This window comes from Oratosquilla oratoria, chromosome 31 (genome assembly GCF_046742065.1).
Source record: "Oratosquilla oratoria isolate Oo_2021 chromosome 31, ASM4674206v1, whole genome shotgun sequence".
NCBI classification, from domain to species: Eukaryota; Metazoa; Arthropoda; class Malacostraca; order Stomatopoda; family Squillidae; genus Oratosquilla; species Oratosquilla oratoria.
Window position 1 is genome coordinate 3022671 of NC_134807.1, and position 21434 is coordinate 3044104.

General features: G+C 41.0%; 1 protein-coding gene across 1 annotated transcript in view; it reads left to right on the top strand.

The window, feature by feature from the left end:
- Positions 1-21434, top strand: part of LOC143041409 (MAPK regulated corepressor interacting protein 2-like) — a 71737-nt gene that overhangs the window by 10694 nt on the left and 39609 nt on the right. Inside the window, exon 3 of the mRNA XM_076213250.1 lies at positions 13755-13873. Within this exon, the coding sequence (XP_076069365.1) occupies positions 13755-13873 (119 nt within the window). The remainder of the gene's footprint in view (positions 1-13754; positions 13874-21434) is intronic.

Here is a 21434-nt window from a genome sequence, read left to right on the forward strand (position 1 = left end):
TGGACATAGTGTTTTGAGAACTTAGGAGTGAGGTAGAGCCTGGGCCACATGGGATCTTGGACACTAAAAGAATAGAGAGAACAACAGATTGGATGCCATGCAACTAGAAAATAGCATGTGTAGTACTGGTCTGCAAAGGAAGTTGGGAGGTGCCTCAAAATTGTATACCAGTATCCTAGACCCACATAAGCCATTTGTAAAATAATATAAAAGATAGGTGCATGAAATCTTTGGAAAAGGGGTCCTGGCGAGAAGTAACTAGCTGTCCCTCAAGTGTCATTTTTGTTCATTTACGTGAATGACGTGGAATGAACGACAAGCTACGCAAATATGTTCCCATACAATTTCAAAGAATGTTGAGAATAATAGATGATTAAGAGTAGAAAAAATATATATACAAAAGTACTTAGAGTATAACACTGGGGCAAATTGTGGAAAATTGACTTTTAACACCAGAACAGTGGAAAGTATTAGAAATGGACAAAAGCACAGACATTAGTGACTTGTTCAGTTCCAAGTGAAAGTTACAAGAGTGAAAGAGAAGCATCTGGGAATGCTGGTCATGGGTAATTTGCCACCTGACAAACACAAAATGATGGACTGGATGAGACATATGTGCTATCAACAATCACAAGTGGGTTTAAACTACACAGGCGGAGATGGTGATGAAAAAGTGTTAAGGTGAAACTAATCAACCTCCAGATTAGAATATGCAGTAGTGGTGGGTTACTTGTATACATACATATATGGAAACTGTAAACACTAGATTCAATTGAAGGGTTTATTTGCCCGACGTTTCGATTCCCGTCCAGGAATCGTCCTCAGGGGGTATAACGGTTACAAGAATGTGAACTCCTTATGAATCGCCGAAATGATAAACCTGGGAAAGGTTCACCCTTCAGTCAATTGTACAAAGCATACCTTACAATAATAAAATACGGGAATCGAAACGTCGGGCAAATAAACCCTTCAATTGAATCTGGTGTTTACAGTTTCCAATATGGATCCCAGATTCCAAATCTTCTCTTACATACTATATATATATATATATATGTGTACCGGCAGAATCTTTTCTTGAATGAATTGGGTTTTGAGGAGTTCTCTCATCATAACCTTATATTGTTCTTAAATAGTTAAGGTACCCATGTAATCCACAAGATATATTTTTCTGGTTACAAGTTTTCCGTAGCATAAATATTTTCCTAAATGTATGTCTTTTAATAGTGTGCAAGAAAGGATTTACTACCACACAATTGTAGCTTCTGTCTCTTCTTCAGTTCATCATAACCTTATATTGTTCATAAATAGTTAAGTCACCCATGTAATCCACAAGATATATTTTGCTGATTACAAGTTTTCCATAGCATGAATATTTTCCTAAATGTATTTGTCTTTTAATAGTGTGCAAGAAAGGATTTACTACCACACAATTGTAGCTTCTGTCTCTTCTCCAGCTCTTGTATTTTTTTCAGGAATTTTTCTTGGGCTGTATCATTAAAGCTATTTCAGAATTTGACGTAACTATTTGGAAAAGCCTTCTATCCTTTAGAGATTCCTTTTGATATTGTCCTGTTCAAAGCCAAGAGCTCATTTTTTAGTTTGATTTTCCCTTTCATGAATTGAATTTTACTTTCATGTCACAATTTTCTCGTTCTTTCAAAGATGGCATATCTAGTGCTCTTCCTAGTTGTATGTTTTATTTGCAAAGCTGGTAACCAGTTTATTTGTTTATTTGTATTCTCTAATTCTTTTTCTAAACTTTTCATTTTGTGTGGAGATCGTCATGGCAGCATACACCAGTCTAGGTTGGATCAGGGATTTGATTTCTTTTCTTTTTATATTTTATTTTTATTTAATTTATTTTATTTTCATATTATTTTTATTTTTAATTTATTTATTATTTTCAGTGTCTCGTCCATGCAGTATGAAGTCACTGCCAGTAGGCTATCTATAGTCATCAATATTATGTGTAATTTTACTGATATTTGTCAGGTGACAAGGGGTCGGGCTAACTCTAGTTCCTTCTCCTGTTTTGAATTTTGTGATGTACTTGATTCTTATTGAGCAATTAATTGGTCTTTTTCTTTGCATTTATTTTTTGGGGGCATTAAAATTGATTATCCAAAATTAGTTCCATGCATACATATTTATGTATGCATTGTGTGTGTACACATATATTATATATATCTTATCAACCGCATAACTTTTTCCAGTCTAATTTCTTGCAAACACGATCGAGACTACCAGGAGCTCGATGGAAAAATGTTCAGAAACTGATACGCTGTCGGGCTATGGACTCGAACAGTCAATACTTAGCAAATGGATAAGATGAAAATATATGTACTGGGGACCATTCAGTATGTGTTGTAACATATATATATATATATATATATATATATATATATATATATATATATATATCGTGATAATTTTCAGTTACGTGTGTGGTGTTTTTTCGTTAGTGTTAAACAGGCGTCTTATACCTCAGGAGGGGTGTAGGGGAACAAGACGGTCATATTGATTACTTGTGAATTCACCAACTGACGTACGCACGTGAAAGCGCGGTGTCGCGCGCGCGCACATACACAAACACATACATACACTATGGAGGTCCGGGTTCGAATCCCGCCCAGGGCTGAAGTAATTTCAGTATCGCAGCGCTGCGAGTCGTTACTCCAACTCTCGTGGGCGGGGAGTTGGTGTGTGCGTGTAAGGCCACAGCATTACCCATAGATCGGTAATATGTAAGGTCTAAGTTCTCTCCCGGGGGGGGGGGGGTAGCTGTCGATCGTGAGTCCAACATGTGATCGAAGACAATGTTGAATATCTCTCTCTCTCTCTCTCTCTCTCTCTCTCTTCCCATACTATATAAATGACGTAAATGTAACCCGAATATTAAACGTATAGATCTTAAAACTAACAATTGTAGGGCATTTATTTTGTTGAAGAGTACATCTGATAATAGTGATAGATCTACGTAGGAAATTTTGAATTATTTTTCATTGGGACAACTGTCACGGCATTGGTAAATGTATTATATTTTACTGTATTATCTCTCATATGTCATAAAATTGACCTTGCTTTGGAAATATTTTTCATGTGTTATAAATTTAGCCCGCAAATTATATAAGATAGATAAAACGATTTGTTCGTTGTATAACGTTTGGTCCGATGAAATTATATATGCACAACAGCTGATGTAACGGCCACTTCACAGGCTTGGTAACATGATTTCATTTATTCAATTAATTACTTGTTTATTTTGAACGTTACTTCACCAACTGGGTCGATGATCAGTTAATTGTACTCAGTAGCTGTAGTGCATATGTAGTCTCGCATAATACTGGACTGGTTGAGATCTTGCGTCTCTTCCAGAAGCTTCTTACAAAATAATTATTTCATCAAAACTAAGACTTCATGTACTGCGCATTTGTTAAACATTTCAAGCAAAATTATATATGTACATATGTGTGTGTGTATTTATATATATGACGCAAAGGTGAATTGACATTTGGAGATTCGAAAAATAAAAGATTATAACCTAAGTCGTTTCTACTAGAGCGAGCTAAGTCGCGTTGATGTGACAGGGGGCGTCCTCGGTCGCAGTCGAGTTGCTCATGGAGTATGTAAAGCTGAACCCTCATGGGGTGCTGTTTATGTTTTTCTGTTTATTATTTTGTGAAATAGTAGTATTAAATATTTTTGATATGACGGGAATGCGGAAAGATTTCAAGGTCTGCGAGCTTTTTGGAACCGGACTGTTCAGTGGCGCGAGATAACGTCACGACGCATAGAAGCCAATGATGACGTATGTGCGCAGCCGCGAAAAAATGAAGTGCATGCGCAGTTGCACGAATCTCGACGAAGCGTCACATTTTACATTATATTCCGCTTCTCTTCGGTGACGTCCTTTCACGATTAATTTATTTTTGGCTAACGTCAGATGGTTTTATTGGGTTGAGGGAGTATTACTGCATGTTAAGGAAAAACAGCTCATCGAGGATACACATCCTCTGGTTTATCTTCTTGACCTTTTGGGGACAATTTGGTTTGTTCACAGAATTTGAATCACAGCGACATGACGTCACAGGATCATAACGCTCCTGACATTTTTGACTTGGTATTCCCTACCCCTAACTAAAAGGATTCCTGTTACAGTCTGTAGATCTGTTACATGCCTTCTTCAAACCGTTAAAAATGTAGTGTAGGTGTCGCTCACTCCTTGTCACAACTAAGTAGGCTTATCTTGATGTTTGTTATGTAGGTCCACGTCTGTATGGTGTGTAGGTTTACAGTTAAGCATGTCGACAGTTCGAGAAGTGTATAGCTCTGCAGGAACCTTAGTGACACGAACTCACAATTACATATATCCCATAATCATATATGCTAGTTATCTCCATGTTTTGCATGTTATGCATGTACACCTCAACCCAGTGCTAATCAACACACAAACTCCTCTTAATATCTGTGCATATGGCTCGACAAAGCCCTCACCTTCGGAGCTTGATATTTGATCCCAGGAACTCGACTCTACCGTACAATCGCCTGCTTGTCTTGAATCTCGCTCTTGTTTTGACTGCGCACATATAACTTGTGTTGCTATTTGGTGTTTTCCCCCGTTCATGTATAGAAGAATAAATCAAATAGGAAAAAAAAGGCATAACATGCCGGCGTGTCCATTAAACCTCTCGTCTTTCACGCTGTGTTCTTTTGTCGTCAAAAAAATCTGTCGGTATTTAGTATGTCATGATTTAGATAATTTTATATCAAAAGAAAAATCCATTAAGTAGGCGGTGATATATGGACTAAATTGCTGTCAGCGACTCTACCTAGCAACTGCTTTTGCAATTGCCCCAAGATCTACATAACAGATGAGAAAAGAAATGTATTCAAGTTGGCAGTCGGGCAATGCGCGCCAATCCATGACGTCACATCGTCTCCAATCAACTGACATATTGCTCTTTAGATTTTGATTTACAGAAAGCTGTCTCCTAGCTCCATTGTAGGGAAAGACGCAGATAATGTAACTCCAAGATAACTGTGGGGGGAGGGTTGTATTCACAAAAGTTGTTAGAATTATCCAATTTGCTGTAATTGAACACATGGAGTACATTTCCTTAGCGTAGGTTTTAGCTAAAATATATTTGTGGGGGTCGATCATTCAATGGACAGAATTGTTTGACGCTAGCGAGAACAAAATATAAAATTTATTTGGGGCTGAAGGAGTATGTGGCGTTTGTAAAATTGATATAAATTTGAGAGTCGTTATATATATATATATATATATATATATATATATATATATATATATATATAATATGTTTGTATATTTGTATATACGCCATTGTTTGCGAAAATTCACTTGGCCGACAGCATATGGAAACGGACCAGATTATCAACGAGGACATTTATATACTCGTAGCTTCAGTTATATTCAGGGAAAGTTACAGATGTACGCAGTAGTGTATTAGCATTGATGTTACAAACCGTTACTGTTCCCCATGGGCACTTTGTTTTACTTTGTTTTATTCCTTTATTTTAAGCGATCGTGTAATGTCAGCAATATATATAACCGAGATCTCGACCGAAAGGGTGGTAGTTGTCAATCACAAGACAGGCATGTGATCCAATATTTTATTATTTATTAATTTTTGGGTGGGGATAACAAATGACCAAAACTAGAAATGTGCCAAGGTTGCGTACATATAAAACAATCTGTACTACTCTCGTCAGACCACCAGAGATGATCTTTGTTGATTAGTATTGCCTGACGGGCGGCAGCCAGAAGTAGACTGATCCTTTCCACGACGACGACGAACTTTGGATATTTATTTCTGGTTTACGTCGAAAGAAGTGAATGTGGCTTTCTCAGTCAAGATGGCGTTCCCTCAATTAAGGCAGAAGGACGACGCGACGTCGCGCGCAAGGCTAAATGTAACGGTTTGTGTTGGAAGAGGGATTTGGAAAGTAATCTCTACTCGAGAGAGAGATTAGTGTTATGTTTTGCTGTTCCTTCGTTCTGATGTTGACGCCCTTCATCTTCTTGACCACCTCGCGATAGATCCATGGCTCACAATATTTCTCTCACTTTCTCACTCTTTCTTATTCCTTCTCCCCCTCCCCTTCTCTCTCTCTCACCTACCCCCTCTCTCTTCCTCCCTCCCCCCCCCCCTTTCTACGAGTCGTATTTGGGTTTTATTGCCAGATAATGAGGTTACTCCTCTCGATGACTTTAGATCGAAATGTACTGCCGGTTTTGTGTCGTCCTGTTGTGGACAAGATCTGCGCATATTACTTGACGCTTTCCAACGCAAAATAAAACGACATTGTCCTCACCAAAAGCTTAGATCTCAATGGCAGTGTGATATTACCCATAAGGATAGGAGGAACGCTGAGGAAAGTCGGCGATGGTAATGAAGATGAATTCGTGGGCATTCGAATGCAACGCGTCATATCCCACAGGGCTGGGTAAGATTTGCCATATGTGGAAAGTCGTTTCGTGCGTTGCATTAATCAGACTCGTGGTGTTCTAAAAACAGTGTTGGTATGGGTTTTAGAGACTAGATGAACAAGGCTCCTTCCATGGTTTTTGTGCCGTGAGGTCACAATAAATGTAAATATTTACATGGGAGATCGAACATTAAAGATAAAAGAAAATATACGCCCTACTCACTGCCTCAGATAAACGAGATGTGTCTGGAGAATTGTGTTTTTTATTATGGCGACATGACGTCATATCGTTGGGAAAATCTTACAGGAGACTGGCAATATAATGATATTTTATGTGTTTTATTTTTTCCCCTTGTTCTTCAGTTATTTTTTAATCGTTCTTCATGTCAATGAGCGGCAGTCGCTTCAGCTGCTGTAGCTGGCAGCAGCAACAGCTGCATTGCAGGTGTAGCCTCGACGTGGGGGCAGCTTTTGCTGTTGGTGTTTTATCTGCACACCTCATTCTCATCGACAAGGTGATGCTTATTGTGGGGATTCTTCCTGTGACATACATACGAACGAATACTCATATATATATGCATAATATAGGAAGAGTTCGCTCAATAGGCCTAAGCATAAAGGTTATCGAATTACATGCGATTTTATTCACAACGATCTGTCCCAGGACTAGATATATTGAAACTGGGTTTTAACCATTTATATTTTCTTAAGGTAGCAGCAGACCTTTTCATTCAAGGTGGGGCCTTTGGGATGGGATGAGTGGTTTCGTAATGTACTTCCATTTTTCATTTGTGCGCGTGCGTGCGCGTTTTCATTTACTGTACGGACATGCAGTATTTATATATATATATATATATATATATATATATATATATATACAGTATATATATATATATATATATATATATATATATATTTATTTATTTATTATTATTATTATGTTTTTTTTTTTGTCTTCCCGCCGAATATGTTTGGGTGTGCTATGTTGGTGCCACGTGGCACGGTCTTATATTATTCGGGAAGGATAATTTATTCAGTTAGGGTGGAACCACTCGTCTTTTATGGGGCTCTATTTGTCCAGCCGACGCAACGGAAAAAGTAGCTAGCTGTGCGCGTCTGTGACGTCATGTCGCTTGACAGATGTATATGAATTCGAGTTCCAACGAAACCAGTCACGGAAATTCTTTCAAAAAACCACAGCTTCCCTTCACATCTCTGCGAGTCTTTTTGTTTCGTGCAAGTTATGGCAGTCGGAGATTGTGGTTTTGATACCTATAACAGAATATTGTTCTGGTGAAGTGTGCCTTCCTCTGCGTGTTCTGTTTTTTGTCGTTGATTCAGCTTCCCCCCCCCCTTGTTCACCTTTCCCCTCCCTTCCCCCGTTTCCTCTCCCCCTCCCCATCCGGTACTTAGCCGTGGAGTCGTCTTTATTGATTTTCATTTTTTCTCTCGCCTTTCTCCTCTCGTTTTCCGTCGTCTTGGTGTCTATTCAGCAGTAGGTGGTGGCAGAATGGTGGAAGACCTAAAGTTAAGAATTTATCACTGTTCTTCTTTGAGCAGAGGTAATTCTCTAGTCACAAGAGAATGCTGAGTGGCTCTGGGACGTAGGGGTGATTTCCCAAGACCCGGAAATAACTATATATATAAGTTATGCAGTCAGTATCGCTGTGCAGGATGTAGGATGCCTTTGGAGTACTGTGAAGAAAACCGGGTGACGTCATACGTTTGGCAACATTGTAATGGCTACTTGTGTTTTGGTCAACGTTTAGGCCTTTTTTATTTAATATATGGAATTTATTTGATTGGTTTATTATTTATTTATTTAACGTGTGACGTGTTGTACCTAAGAATAGAAATTCGAGTGTACGTCACTGTCGTTTTCAAATCTCTCTTGTTTGTTGAAATTCCTCTTTGCTCTGCTTGTGTCTTCTCCCCCTCCCTTTGTTCGCCTCTGTTATCCTCTGCATCTCTTCCATTTGTTTCTTTGTCGTTTTCGCTTTTATCTCGCAGTGTCCCCCATTTTTTTTTGTCTACTTTGGGATGTCGTCATTTCAACCGTCACTGGCCGACTGACCCGCCCGTGCCAGGCCTCGCCCGCTTTGCTACTTCATCCGCCTTATTTTCGCCTGCCCTCCTTTTTCACCCTCCTTTTTTCACCCTCCTTTTTTCACCCTTCTTTTCCCACCCCCCTTTCCAACACTTCTTGATTCCTCTCCTCCTCCATCTCCTTGTCTTCCCTCCCCTTTTCTTCCTCCTTTTCCTCCCTTCTTTCTTCTCACTCCCCATTCTTTTTTGTTATATCCCTTCCCTTCCCGTTTCCCCCCCGTTCTTTTCTTCTCTTTCCTTTCCTCTTCCTTCTCTTCCCCTACAATTTCTACTCAACTCTCCCTTTTTCTCCCCAAACCTTCACTCTCTCCCTCCCTACCTCCTTCCCTCCTCCCTATCTCCGTATCTCGCTCCCTTCCTCCCCCTTTCTATCTCTATCTCTCCCTCCCTATCTGTCTCCCTTCCCCCTATCTCCCTATTTCTCCCCTATCTCTCTCTCTCTCCTTCCCTCCCTTCCCACCTCTCTCTCCTCCTCCCTTCCTCCCACCTCTCCTCCCTCTCTTACTCATTTTCCCTCTCGTACCATCTCCTCTCCTCCCTCCTCCTTTTCCTCCCTTCCTCTCCCTGATCATCACTTTCCCCCCCTCTCCCCACAGCCCCCCTTCCTCCCCCTCTCCCCACACCCCCCGTCTGCGATGCAGGACGAATCGTGCAAAGCTATGCATGTTTTCAGTTGCTGAAAAGTCGTTACGGTTGATGTAGTCGCCATAGTTGTTGTTGTTGTTGTTGTTGTTGTTGATGATGATGATGATGATTTACGCTATGCAGCCTTTTCTACCTCCATTGCCATAACCACATCTACTATATTTTTCCCCATTCAGTGACACCAATCTTCTCTCTCTTGCATCTCTGCCCAATCCCCAATCCATTACCCATCATTCTCATCTTTATTCTCGTATTTGGTTCCACATTCCTCACTTTACTTTTAAGAAAAAAATCTTCGTTTGTACCTGATGTCACATATTTTGTGGGCATTTAAATTTGAATGTTCAGTTGTATCTGTCTCGTTATATTTTTCCTCCACCCTACTTCTAGTAGTCATCTACATTCCCTTGCATTTGCTCCCATCTCTCTCTCTCTCTCTCTCTCTCTCTCTCTCTCTCTCTCTCTCTCTCTCTCTCTCTCTCTCTCTCTCTCTCTCTCTCTCTTCCTCTCTCTCTCTTCCTCTCTTCTCTCTCTCTCTATTCTCTCTCTCTCTCTCTCTCTCTCTCTCTCTCTCTCTCTCTCTCTCTCTCTCTCTCTCTCTCTCTCTCTCTCTCTCCTCTCTCTCACCCTCTCCCCTCTCTTCTCTCTGTCTTTCCCTCTCTCTCTCTATCTCTCTCTCTCACACACACTCACACACACACACACACACACACACACACACACACACACACACACACACACACACACACACACACACACACACGTACACACACACGTACGTACGTGTGTGTGTGTTGGTAACAAATGGTGACTACCACCTAAAGCTGAGTGGCCACATTGGGGCACCGAATGACTTGTGGCTCTCCTGTGACATTCCACCATCTCCTGTTTTTCCTCCTATTTCTCCTCCCTCGCACCTCCTTTTCCTCCTGTTCATGCATAAATTGTCTTCTTCCCCTTCTTCCTCTCTCCTCTCATTTTCCTCCTTATCTTCCTCATCATATTCATGTGTTAAATATCTTGTACATAAATAAACATGTATACCTATTAGAAATTGATAAATCATCGAGCATACTGAAAAAAATTAATCAATGAATATTATTTGAGTGCGTATATACGAACATGCATAGGCTATGTACACAACATCTTTGCGTAGAACAAGAAAGGCCACACAGGCAGTATAAGGCGCTGAATAACTAAATTCTCGAATTGCCAAGGCGGGCACGTAGCAAACAGGTTGTTTTCGTGAGGCAAGTTCTATGCCACACTATATTCGCATACAGAAAGCACCCGATTTAGTCATTTTGGAGGTGGGGGGGGAGCGGGTTTTAATGTCAGTCGATTCGTTTCGTACCGCCTGTGACGTCATGTCGCTCGTGTTTTACGACAACACCGGAAAATCTGTTGCGGTGTTTGCGTCCTTGGAAATGTGCATTGTAAGTTGTGTACATAACAGAAGAATGCGTTTGCTTGTCCTGAATAAATGTGATTTCATTAGTGGAGTGTACATTGTTTTTTTTATTTATTACTGGTCTTGTAAAGGGAAATTCCTTCAGTGTAGGAGTATGTAGGTGACAAGTTTAACAATGTTATAATCTTTAATCAGTTCGATTGGTTCAAAACAAAACAAAATCTACACAAGACACCACGAAGTTGAAGAGGTTGAATTGAAGTTTTAAGTATTGCCGTATGAGGGCAGTTTTCAGCTGGTCTTATCCTGAAAGGAAAGGAAATTATGGAGTTGGAAAGGTTAATTTGTTTGAAGGCTGGACGGTTGGGCATGGCCGGCTTAGGTCCGAGTGAGGTGACCAGTACAGTATGGCGGTCTATTTGATCTTGGTAAATTAGGGACGGGTCGATGGGTTGTTTTATATATATATATATATATATATATATATATATATATATATATATATATATATATATATATACATATATATATACACATATATATACACACATGATAGCCTAATGGTAGGTGAACCAGTTCAGGTAGAGTAAGGCAAGGTGGATCGCAGATATGACGTCTAGTGTAATTATGATACCGACACTTACCTTCCCGCCTTAGTGGCGACGTCTTGTGGTCCACTAGGTATGGACCATAGGCCCCCTCGTGGGCCTCAAAGCTTCGTAGATAAGAAAACAAACCCAAAACTAGAGGGAGTTAGTGGATGCTTAGCGATACAAATCACTTGTTAAAGAAGTCTCCATTTGGGTGAAGAACAGTAATTCATAAGTATGGGACGTGAGGAAACTGGAGAGCGTTTACGTGGTCTTCGCTTCTCTAACCTCTGCTCCAATCACCCCCCCCCCCGACTCCCATCTCCTAAGCCCTTCTTTCCTGTCTCGAATCCTTCCCATCCCTTCCCTTCCCTTCCCTTTTACCTATACCCCCCATTCCTTTACCTAACCCCGCCTTTCCCTATCCATATCCCCTCAACACACCCTATCCCTCTCCCTACCATCATCCTACCTATCCATCACTCTACTTACCCATCCTCCCTACTCTATTCCTCTCCCTACCCCCTCTACCCCCTACCATACTAACTTAGCCCACTAAAAAAAACTGTTACATCTTTAGAGTGTCTCCTGTCAAAAATGTTGCTCGAATCAGACCGTGAAGAGGAGGAGGAGGAAGAGGAAGAGGAAGAGGAGGAAACGTCCTTGAACACGATGATTGCCTTATTCATGAAGACCACAAAAAAACACGAAAAAGACTCGACGTTTACAACTCACGGCAGAAAAAATATCTTTATGCACTATCCACACAACGCCTAAGAAGCATGAAATTATAAAACGTGGCTCTGGTCCGTAGGGGTGGGTGCTCCCATAGTGCCTAAAAGACTGACTACATTAAACTTGTGCAACTTATACCACATACGTGCCTTGAGGATCTAATGCAGAGGTTCTCAAATTTTATTGCTTGGCGGCGCACTAAATGATACGTCTTGGACTTTGACGAAACTGCAGTCAGTGTAGTGCAAGTCTGATACCTATTCCACCCACAAAGAAATACACATTTGGCATAATATTAGTACGAACATGTACGTGCAGGCGCGTATAATTAATGATAATAATAATAACAATAACAACAACAACAACAGTAATAATAAAAATGAATTGAAGTACACATATCTATCCATAAAAATTACGCGGCGCACATTTTGTCAATCCCTAGTCTACCTGTTAACCACTCGGCATTGTCCCCGCCTCCCGTCTCTCCTTGTGGTCTACACAGGTGCTTGCTTGTATGAAGATAGCCCGAACTTCGCTCCCGAAAAGGTGGAGGGAGGAGGATGGGGTGGGTGGGTGGGAGGAAAGATATGGGGGGGAAGGAGAGAGGGAGGGCCGAGGGGTACACGAGGAGGAGGGACATGGGGTATGGGAGGAAGAATGGAGGAGGAATGAAAGGCGGAAGAAGTAAAGATCATGTCACGTCGTGCTAACTGATAACGATTAAAAAGATATGTACAAAATCCCTCCGCAACACGACAGCCTATGTATTGCCCTATATTACGAGAAGATAAGTTATCGCTTATCACTGAAAGCAAGAGAAATGACCTTGTCAGCATTCTTCATGAAAGCAATCTCCCCCACCAATATCGAGCCTTCCTCTACCCTATTTCTCACCTTACCCCCTCTACCCCTACCATACTCCCCTATCCTACCCCTTTCCCTACCCTACACTTACCCTACTCCCAACTTACTAACCTACCCCACATATGTCCTACCCCCTACCCTACCCAAACCTTCCCTATTCCTACTCTATTCCTACCCTACTCTTATTCCATTCTACCCCTATCTTACCCTACCCTACCCTAACCTAACCCTCGGTAATAAATGCAGTGCTGTACAGGATGATAAATCACAAATTGTTCCCAGTTCATCTTCATTATGGGGAATAATGCTTGATATCTGAAGTATCACAGGAAAAAATTATTGTATCTAGCTCCATATATTCTATAGAAAACGGAGGAAGAGAACTTTACAATCTATATGGCGTTTTTCTTTGAAAAATGGATCCTGAAATAATTGTCACAACTTGCTTAAAATCTGTTTTCAAAATGGTTAAGTGCTACTGAGACTGGACTAAAATTTGTATTAGTAAGATTAAGCAAGAATTAGAATTTGATTCACAATAGAGCAAAGAACCAAATAAAACTCTCAAGTTTGTGTAAGGAATTTCTCTGGCACTGTTTGGTACACAAATGTTGATATCAGGTGTTAGTGGAGCGGGGGAGGGGGTGGGGGGGAGTTCCCGGATCCAATGTTTACATTTTAGTGTGCGCAGCGGGCTACCCCTGCCTCAATCGGGCGATCCCCGACCTCCATTCACATATACCCAACACTTCAGTCACTCTTCGAAAGCCTCCAGGATATACCTGTCTTCAACATCGAATTTAATCGTAATGCATCCACGAACCACAACTAGATTTCGGTTCGTGGTTCCAATTCTGAACCAGTATGGTCCATGGACCTTAGTTTAAGAACCAGTATCCTCGTTGATTTATGTTTACCTGACGGGTATTTTCTTTGTTTTCTTCTTTTGACAGCAATCCGCGACCTACATTCCAGCAACAACCAGGAAGCGGCAAGAATCGAGCGAGTAATGGCCGCACGCAGGAATTCATCTCACCGCAGCATGAAGAGCTCATCAAATTCTTCCATGAATGTAAGTACGAGTGCAGGGTCCCCCCCTACCCCCCCTCTCTCCCCACGGGGCCAGACTATGCGGGTGCAGTAGGGGATGGTAATCCTCTCGGGCGGAGACGTGCAGAGTGGGGGGCAAATCCGGTAGGATTGAATTGAAATCGATTTCCCGCGTCTTCGCGTTTTCTAGTGTCCGTTTTCTTCACGGAGTTGTTCTCCCATCCTCCTCGTCTCCTCATCTAGTCACCGTCACCATCTCATCACTGTCACCATCATAATCTTCATCTTCATCATAATTATCATCACACCATCATCATTATCATCACACCATCATCATCATCATCATCATCAACGTCATCATCATCATTATCATTATCACCGTCATCATCATCATCATCATCATCATCATCATCATCATCATCATCATCATCATCATCATCATCATCATCATCATCATCATCATCTTCATTATCTTCATCATAATCACCGTCATTACCACCACTACCATCATCATTATTCATCATCCTCGTTATAATCATCACCGTCATTACCACCACCATCATTATCATCATCATCACTATCATCATCAGTATCAGCATCACTATCACCATCTTCATCATCATCATCTTCCTTATCTTCATCGACAACCTTCTCTTCCTCCCCATACTCTTCCTCCACCTCTAAGCCGGAAAATCCGATTACAGAAAATATATTACACACCGTCGTATTCCCTTCAGTTACATTTACCAAAATTAAAGAGAATCGCCCAGTCTTAACCAGAATAAAATGTGTAATGGACACCAATGTGAAGAAGACGTAATCTTGATTCCAAAAGAATGCATTTTTATCGAGAAACGCATCAACGAATACAATCACGCGACAGCCAGAATAAAATCAATATACTTTGATATGAAGGTATATCGATATGTGTGGTTGGTTATGTTTTGGTGGTATAGTGGTACTGCGCTCGATCGCTTATTCATCGAATAAAGTTCGAGTCCCCAGGGCTTGAAAGTATCACTGATCTTCAGACTGGAACTCCAATTCTAATAGGCAAGGTGTGTGTGTAATGTATTTATGTGTGCAAGGTCAACTTTACCCATAAATCAGGCCATGTGAGGACTGAGCTCTCATCCGGGAGAGTAATAGCTGTCGATCACGAGTCCAACATCTGCTTCTAAAACGTGAATCACACGTACACGGGCGCGCGCGCAGTTGAATGCCCAGTGACTAAAATGTTATCCTAGTTCAGAAAGAATAAGTATTAGAAATGGAACATATTTTTAATAGACATATATCCACACACATGGAAGCGAGAGTATAATGATTTACACTTACGAGGAAAATATGGGGATATAAATAGACTATGTTAGGGGAAAAGCCCTCGAGTGGAATGTGATAACAAGAAGGGTAGATTTTTGGGTGGAATGGGATGGTCGACTTTCGGGCACGTTGAAGACGTTATGACGTCACGAGTTCTGGAAATGAGCGGAAGGTACTGTAGGGGTGAGGATGTGGGGTAGCGAGTGCGGAGGGAAGGGGAAGTGGGTATAGTCGCTTGGACCATCACCACAGCACATTTGCCTTGAATACTGTCTGCGTCTTTCCTCAAACTGCATTCACTCAACTCCCCCCCTCCCCTCCATTCTTCCAACATTCCGTTAATACTTCGGGGCCCTTCTTTGATTTCGTTGTTTGAAAGTAAAGAATTGAGCTAAGGCTTACGTATATGATGTTAAGTTAGCCACAGTTGTCTGCCACGTATTATATTATTGGTTACATTCGTATAGTACGAACTAAAATCGCGCCACATTCTTGATTTGTGGGTAATCTCCATTCTGAGAAATCTTCATCGCTATATTGCCCTCAGGGACAGAAACTCAGGTTATCGTTGACGAAGTACAATACAACCTTGTTTCTTTATATAGCAAATGTCCCTGCGCGCGCGAGGCAGGGTGGAGACGACTTTCAGCGCCATTCAAAACTATTCTTAAATTAGTTTCCCAAAAGGAAACTTGTGAAGACGAGGCTATATATACATGTATCCCATGGGGCGTGTATAGTAGTCAGCTTATTAATGGCAATTTATTTTAATTTGCATAGCCAGTTTTGCTTCAGGGTTTGCTATTATTAGTCCTTGAGCAGTCTGGCAGACAACTGCGAAGCTTGCGACTTGACGTCACTGTCGGCTCGCTCATGCCTTCTTGTGTTAGCTTATGTTAACAGATTCACTGCGTTGTTGTCCCTGAACTGAATAGAATAATTTGACGTTGACCAGAATAAAGTCTATTAAGGCGGTTACGCTGTTGAAGTGATGAGCTGATAGGCTGGTGATGGAATGGAATGAAAAATGAATGTGAATGAAGTGATCACGGGATCAGATATGCGTACGAGAATATATACCGTTCGTAACGGTCAAAATGTATCAAATTGACTTTCACATTTGGCTGGAGGATGGAGAGGGAGGAGGTGGTCACTGCATCGACAGCGAAGGTGTTCAACTTCTTACATGACGTATATTTTGTTCAACTATTCAATAATTATCCCTTTCCCTGACAAATGGGTACTAATACTCTTCATGAAATTAACTGCCCCGCGAAAATAAAACTTACCACCTCACGCATGGAAGGGTTTTATTTACGATCACAAACATTAGCGATATTTTTCTCGTAATTTTACTCAACTGAATAAAATCATCATTGCTTATATTGGTGGGGAACATTGCTTTTGTGAAGAGTGTTGACAAGGTTATTCTTTTTACTTTCAATGATAAGAGATAACGCATCTTCTCGTATTATAGGGCATATGCTGTTGTGTTGCGGATAGATCTTGTAGATATATACTTTTTTATTGTTATCAGTTTGCATGGCATGACATGAACTTCACTTCTTCCTCATTCGTTCCTCATCCATACTCCTCTATTCTTCCTCCTCCCATGACCTGTCCCTCCTCTTCTCGTCCCTCCCTCCCTCCATATCCTCCCACCCATCTCCCTTCATTCCTCCCATTTCTCTCCCTCCTTCCTCCCTCTCATATTTCTCCTTCCCTCCCTCCTTCCAACTTCAAGATCCCATCCTCCCACCCCTCTCCCACCCCTCTCCCTCTACCTCCCTCCACCTTTACGGGGCCGAAGTTCGGGTGACTTTCAAACACGCAAACAGTGTGGACCACAATGTAGGGGGGATAAATATGTGTACTTAAATTGTTTTTATAATTATTGGGGCACATGAAGAATTGTCACCCCAGAACGCCCGCATGAAGAATCGTCAACAGTGGAATAAAGATTAGGTTAGGTCAAGTTAGATTAGGTCAGGTCAGGTCAGGTGAGGTGAGGTCAGTTTGGGTTAGGTTGAATGTAGGTTATGATTATTGTCATCAACTTGTTACAAACGAAGAAACGTAAACCCAGGATGGCCCACATTAACAGTTGTCATCCTAGTCCACATGAAGAATTGTCACACTGTTGAAATCTGGGGTGACGTTTCTTCATGCGATCCTTATTATTATTATTATTATTATTATTATTTTTATTATTATTATTGTTGTTGTTATGAATATTATTATTATTATTTTATTGGTATTATTATTGTTATTATTATTATTATCATTATCATTATTATTATTATCATTATTACACGCGCATGCACGCACATGTTCGTACTAATATTATGCCAAATATGCATTTCTGAGTAGTTGACTTCGAAGTTTGGTGCACCGTCAGAGTCCAAGACGTATCATTTAGTGCGCCACCAAACAGTAAAATTTGAGAACCTCTGTATTAGATCCTCAAGGTCCGTATGGGGTATTAGTTGCACGAGTTTGATGTAGTCAGTCTTTTAGGCACTGGGAGCATCCCCTACGGACCAGAGCCACGTTATATGATTTCATGCTTCTTAGGCGTTATGTGGATTGCATAAAGATTTTTTTCTTTTCCGTGAGCGGTAAACGTTGATTCTTTTTCGTGGTTTTTATGAATAAGGCAATAATCATGTTCAAGGACGTTTCCTCCTCTTCCTCTTCCTCTTTACGGTTTGATTCGAGCGACATCTGTGACAGGAGACATCCTGAAGATGTAACTATTTTTTCGTTGTTTTTTCTCCAAGTCTTGGATAGCTTAAAATGTGTACCTTAGATGTTCTTTTATTCTTGTTCAACCACTAGCAAAGATGCGCTGCACAGTTGTTGTAAATTATTTGGTGTCTTTGTCTTGAGTTTCGTACAATTTTTGTAGTAAAAAATATAGTTGGAAGGTTGATTTCGTTTTCTGTTGCATTTTGTTTTTCTTTTTCTTCTTCGTTTTCTTCTTGTGCGTCGTCGTCGTCTTTTTCTTCGTCGTCTTTGTGTGTGCGTGCGTGCGTGCGCGCACAGTGAAATACAGAAAAGCAATTCAAGAGTTTATTGCGCATATTTGTACTTTACGTAATACCAGAAGTGCTCAATGACAGTTTACATATTCTGAACATAAGAACGTACGGAAGAAGGAGACTGCAAGAGACCATAATGCCTATACTAGGCAGTTCCATGTCTATTACCACCTTTCATTCCCAGCGATAAAGCTATCTAACCTTTTCTCAAAGCAGCGCTCAGTACATAGTTACTAAATTTATTCCATTCGTTGACAACTGGTAAACCGGCCTAATTTCTCTTTAAATCTAAATTTGTCCAATTTAAATCCATTTTGGCGTGTTCTGCCCTGTTGTCTTTATATGATGACCTTGTCTGCATCACCCTTGTTAAAGCCCTTAATCCACTTGAACACCTTAATTAGATCACCCTGCACTCTGCGTCTTTCTAGAGTGTGTGAATTAAGGTGCCTAAACCTGCCCTCGAAAGGTAGATTTCAGACCCTATGCATCATTTTGGTCATTCTCCTCTGTACTGATTCTAGTGAATTTATATCCATTCTATAGGACGGAGACCAAAAATGTACCGCATAGTTAAGGATGGGCTAACTAACGCCAGAGTTTGATAACTACCTTTCCGTTTTTATTCGTAACCGTTCTAGCAATGAAACTTAATGCTCTGTTTGTCCTATTCCTGACGCTAATGGACTGTTTCCTGGGTTTAAGGCCAATTCCTATTTTAGTGCCGTCCGCAAACTTAATAACATCACTAGTAATCCCATTGTCCAAGTCCTTTATATACATAAGGTAAAACCACTAGTAATCCCATTGTCCAAGTCGTTTATATACATAAGGAACAATAAGGGACCTAAAACCGATCCCTGGGGAACTCCACTAGAAACAATCCCCCTTTTGGGTTTTACAACGTTAATGGTGATCCGCAGTTTCTGTCACTGTTCCAGGCTCTTATCCATTCAGACACTTTATCTCCAATCTGGCTTTTGACTTTATTTAGTAGTCTGTGGTGGGGCACCTTGTCGAACGCTTTGCTAAAGTCAAGGTAAATAACCTCATTGTTATCTGGCGTCTTGTAGACATTAGTGTAAAAAGATAGAGGATTAGTTACACATGATTTAACCTTGGAGAACCTATGCTGTGAGTCACGAATCCAATTCTACGCTAGTATTCTTATGGCCACCACTTACACATGGTTTCAATGTGGTAAACTTTTTATTTATTTATTTTTTTTTTTTTAGACCACTTGTGTTGTTTTTGTGGCCGACTGCAGCGAGGCGGTTTGGAGTAGGAAGGCTAGATTTAGACACTGGTGTGTGTGTGTGTGTGTGTTTATCCAGTTGTAATGACGGTCTTTTGACATTATTATTAATCTATTATGCTATATATATGTATATATGGTATATATTATGTATTATATCAGTTTGTATCTCCAAATGCTCATTATTGTATGAAACACTGTGGTTGTGTGTGTGGGGGGGGGGAGGGGATAGGCAGTCCCAAGGCTGTTTCTGGACACTGAGTTATCAAACGGAAAGGAAGAAACCTTGTGAGGTGGAGGGCATGGATGGATGGGTGGATGAAGATACTCGTATCTCTCACTCGCTCTCTCCCTCCCCCCTCCCTCCCTCCCTCCCTCCCTCCCTCTCTCGTGTTGTCAGCCAATTCAGCACAGATCTCTTTCTCTCATACGTTTTGTCAGCCAATTCAGCGCAGGTCTCTCTCTCTCTCTCTCTCTCTCTCTCTCTCTCTCTCTCTCTCTCTCTCTCTCTCTCTCTCTCTCTCTCTCTCTCTCTCTCTCTCTCTCTCTCTCTCTCTCTCTCTCTCACTCTCTTGTTCTCAGCCACTTCATCACTGAGTTCTTAGACGAATAAGATCGTCGGCAGTTAGCCTAAACAAAATTTATAAAGAACGATACAGTAGCGAAGGGAACTTGTCACAGTAGCCTTATCCCCCCTGGCGAACATGTATAGAATCAGAAATAAGAATTTTACCTGTTTTTCTTCTAGTTAAATGTGTCTGGCTTGCTGATGTATGAAATCTAGTGGTAATATGTTGATAACTGAAGGCAGTGAAATTAGTAAGATTCTAGATTATTATTATAGAGAACGTTTGTCAACACTGGCGTAAAGGGTTCGAACTCTGTGTGGAGATGAATAGAACATTTGCGGGTTCGAGTCCCGCACTCCGATTCCCAGCATCGATACACCGACCTGCCCCAACCAACAGCCCCTAAAGCGGGTATCTACCGTATCTATGGCAAAGGTGACGGCTTCGGTCGCAGCAACTACTCATCGCCTCGTGTCGTAATCCACTCGTGTTTATTACCGCGTTGTAACCAAGGAATCTTCTCGAAGATTGTCTTATCTTCGCTTCGCGATGATGACGATGGAGATTGATAAGCTAACATGTGCGGGATAGGAAAGTGCCTTGATGGAGGACGTTTGGCACTGTTAATGAAGCAGCTAGACAATAGTTAGATCAGCTGGTCAATATAACACTTTGGCTAGACAGTACACTTGTCTGCTAGGCAATGTCATGAGAGTACGTAAATCAAGTATACGAATTACCTTAATCAGTATAAAACTCCGCTTGACAGTATGTAAATTAGCTGGATATACACATCCACTAGACAATACACAAATCAGCTAGACAGTATATAAATAAACTAGGCAATATATACGGGTGGTTGTTGGCTTGGTAGATTCTGAACTTTGTTAATCAAGGATAGAAGAGCTGGTAAACTACAACCCAAAACAACAAGAACAACTCTCTCCCTCTCTTCCCCTCGATCTCCCTCTCTCTCTCTCTCTCTCTCACTCTCTCTCACTCTCTTACTCTCTCACTTGTGTGACGGAGCTCCCAGACGGATGATATGCCACGTTGATCACCGTGCGGGCTGTGTCACCGTCCTAACACGAACACCCTTAATATTATTGTCTCCAGTGACCCATAGTGACAGACAATATTCCCCGGAGACGGGACATGATGATTGTATGTAAACACTTACATAGTACCACTATCCCGCCATCACCATTTCGGGGGATCCTGAATGATTATTGTATTATGTCTCCATTTAAAGAATGTGTGTAATATATGACATGTCCTCTAACACAATGCTGTGATAGATGTACTATTGTTTGCCGCCCACGGGCGTAATAAATTTATTAAAACCAATCTCTCTCTCTCTCTCTCTCTCTCTCTCTCTCTCTCTCTCTCCTTCGA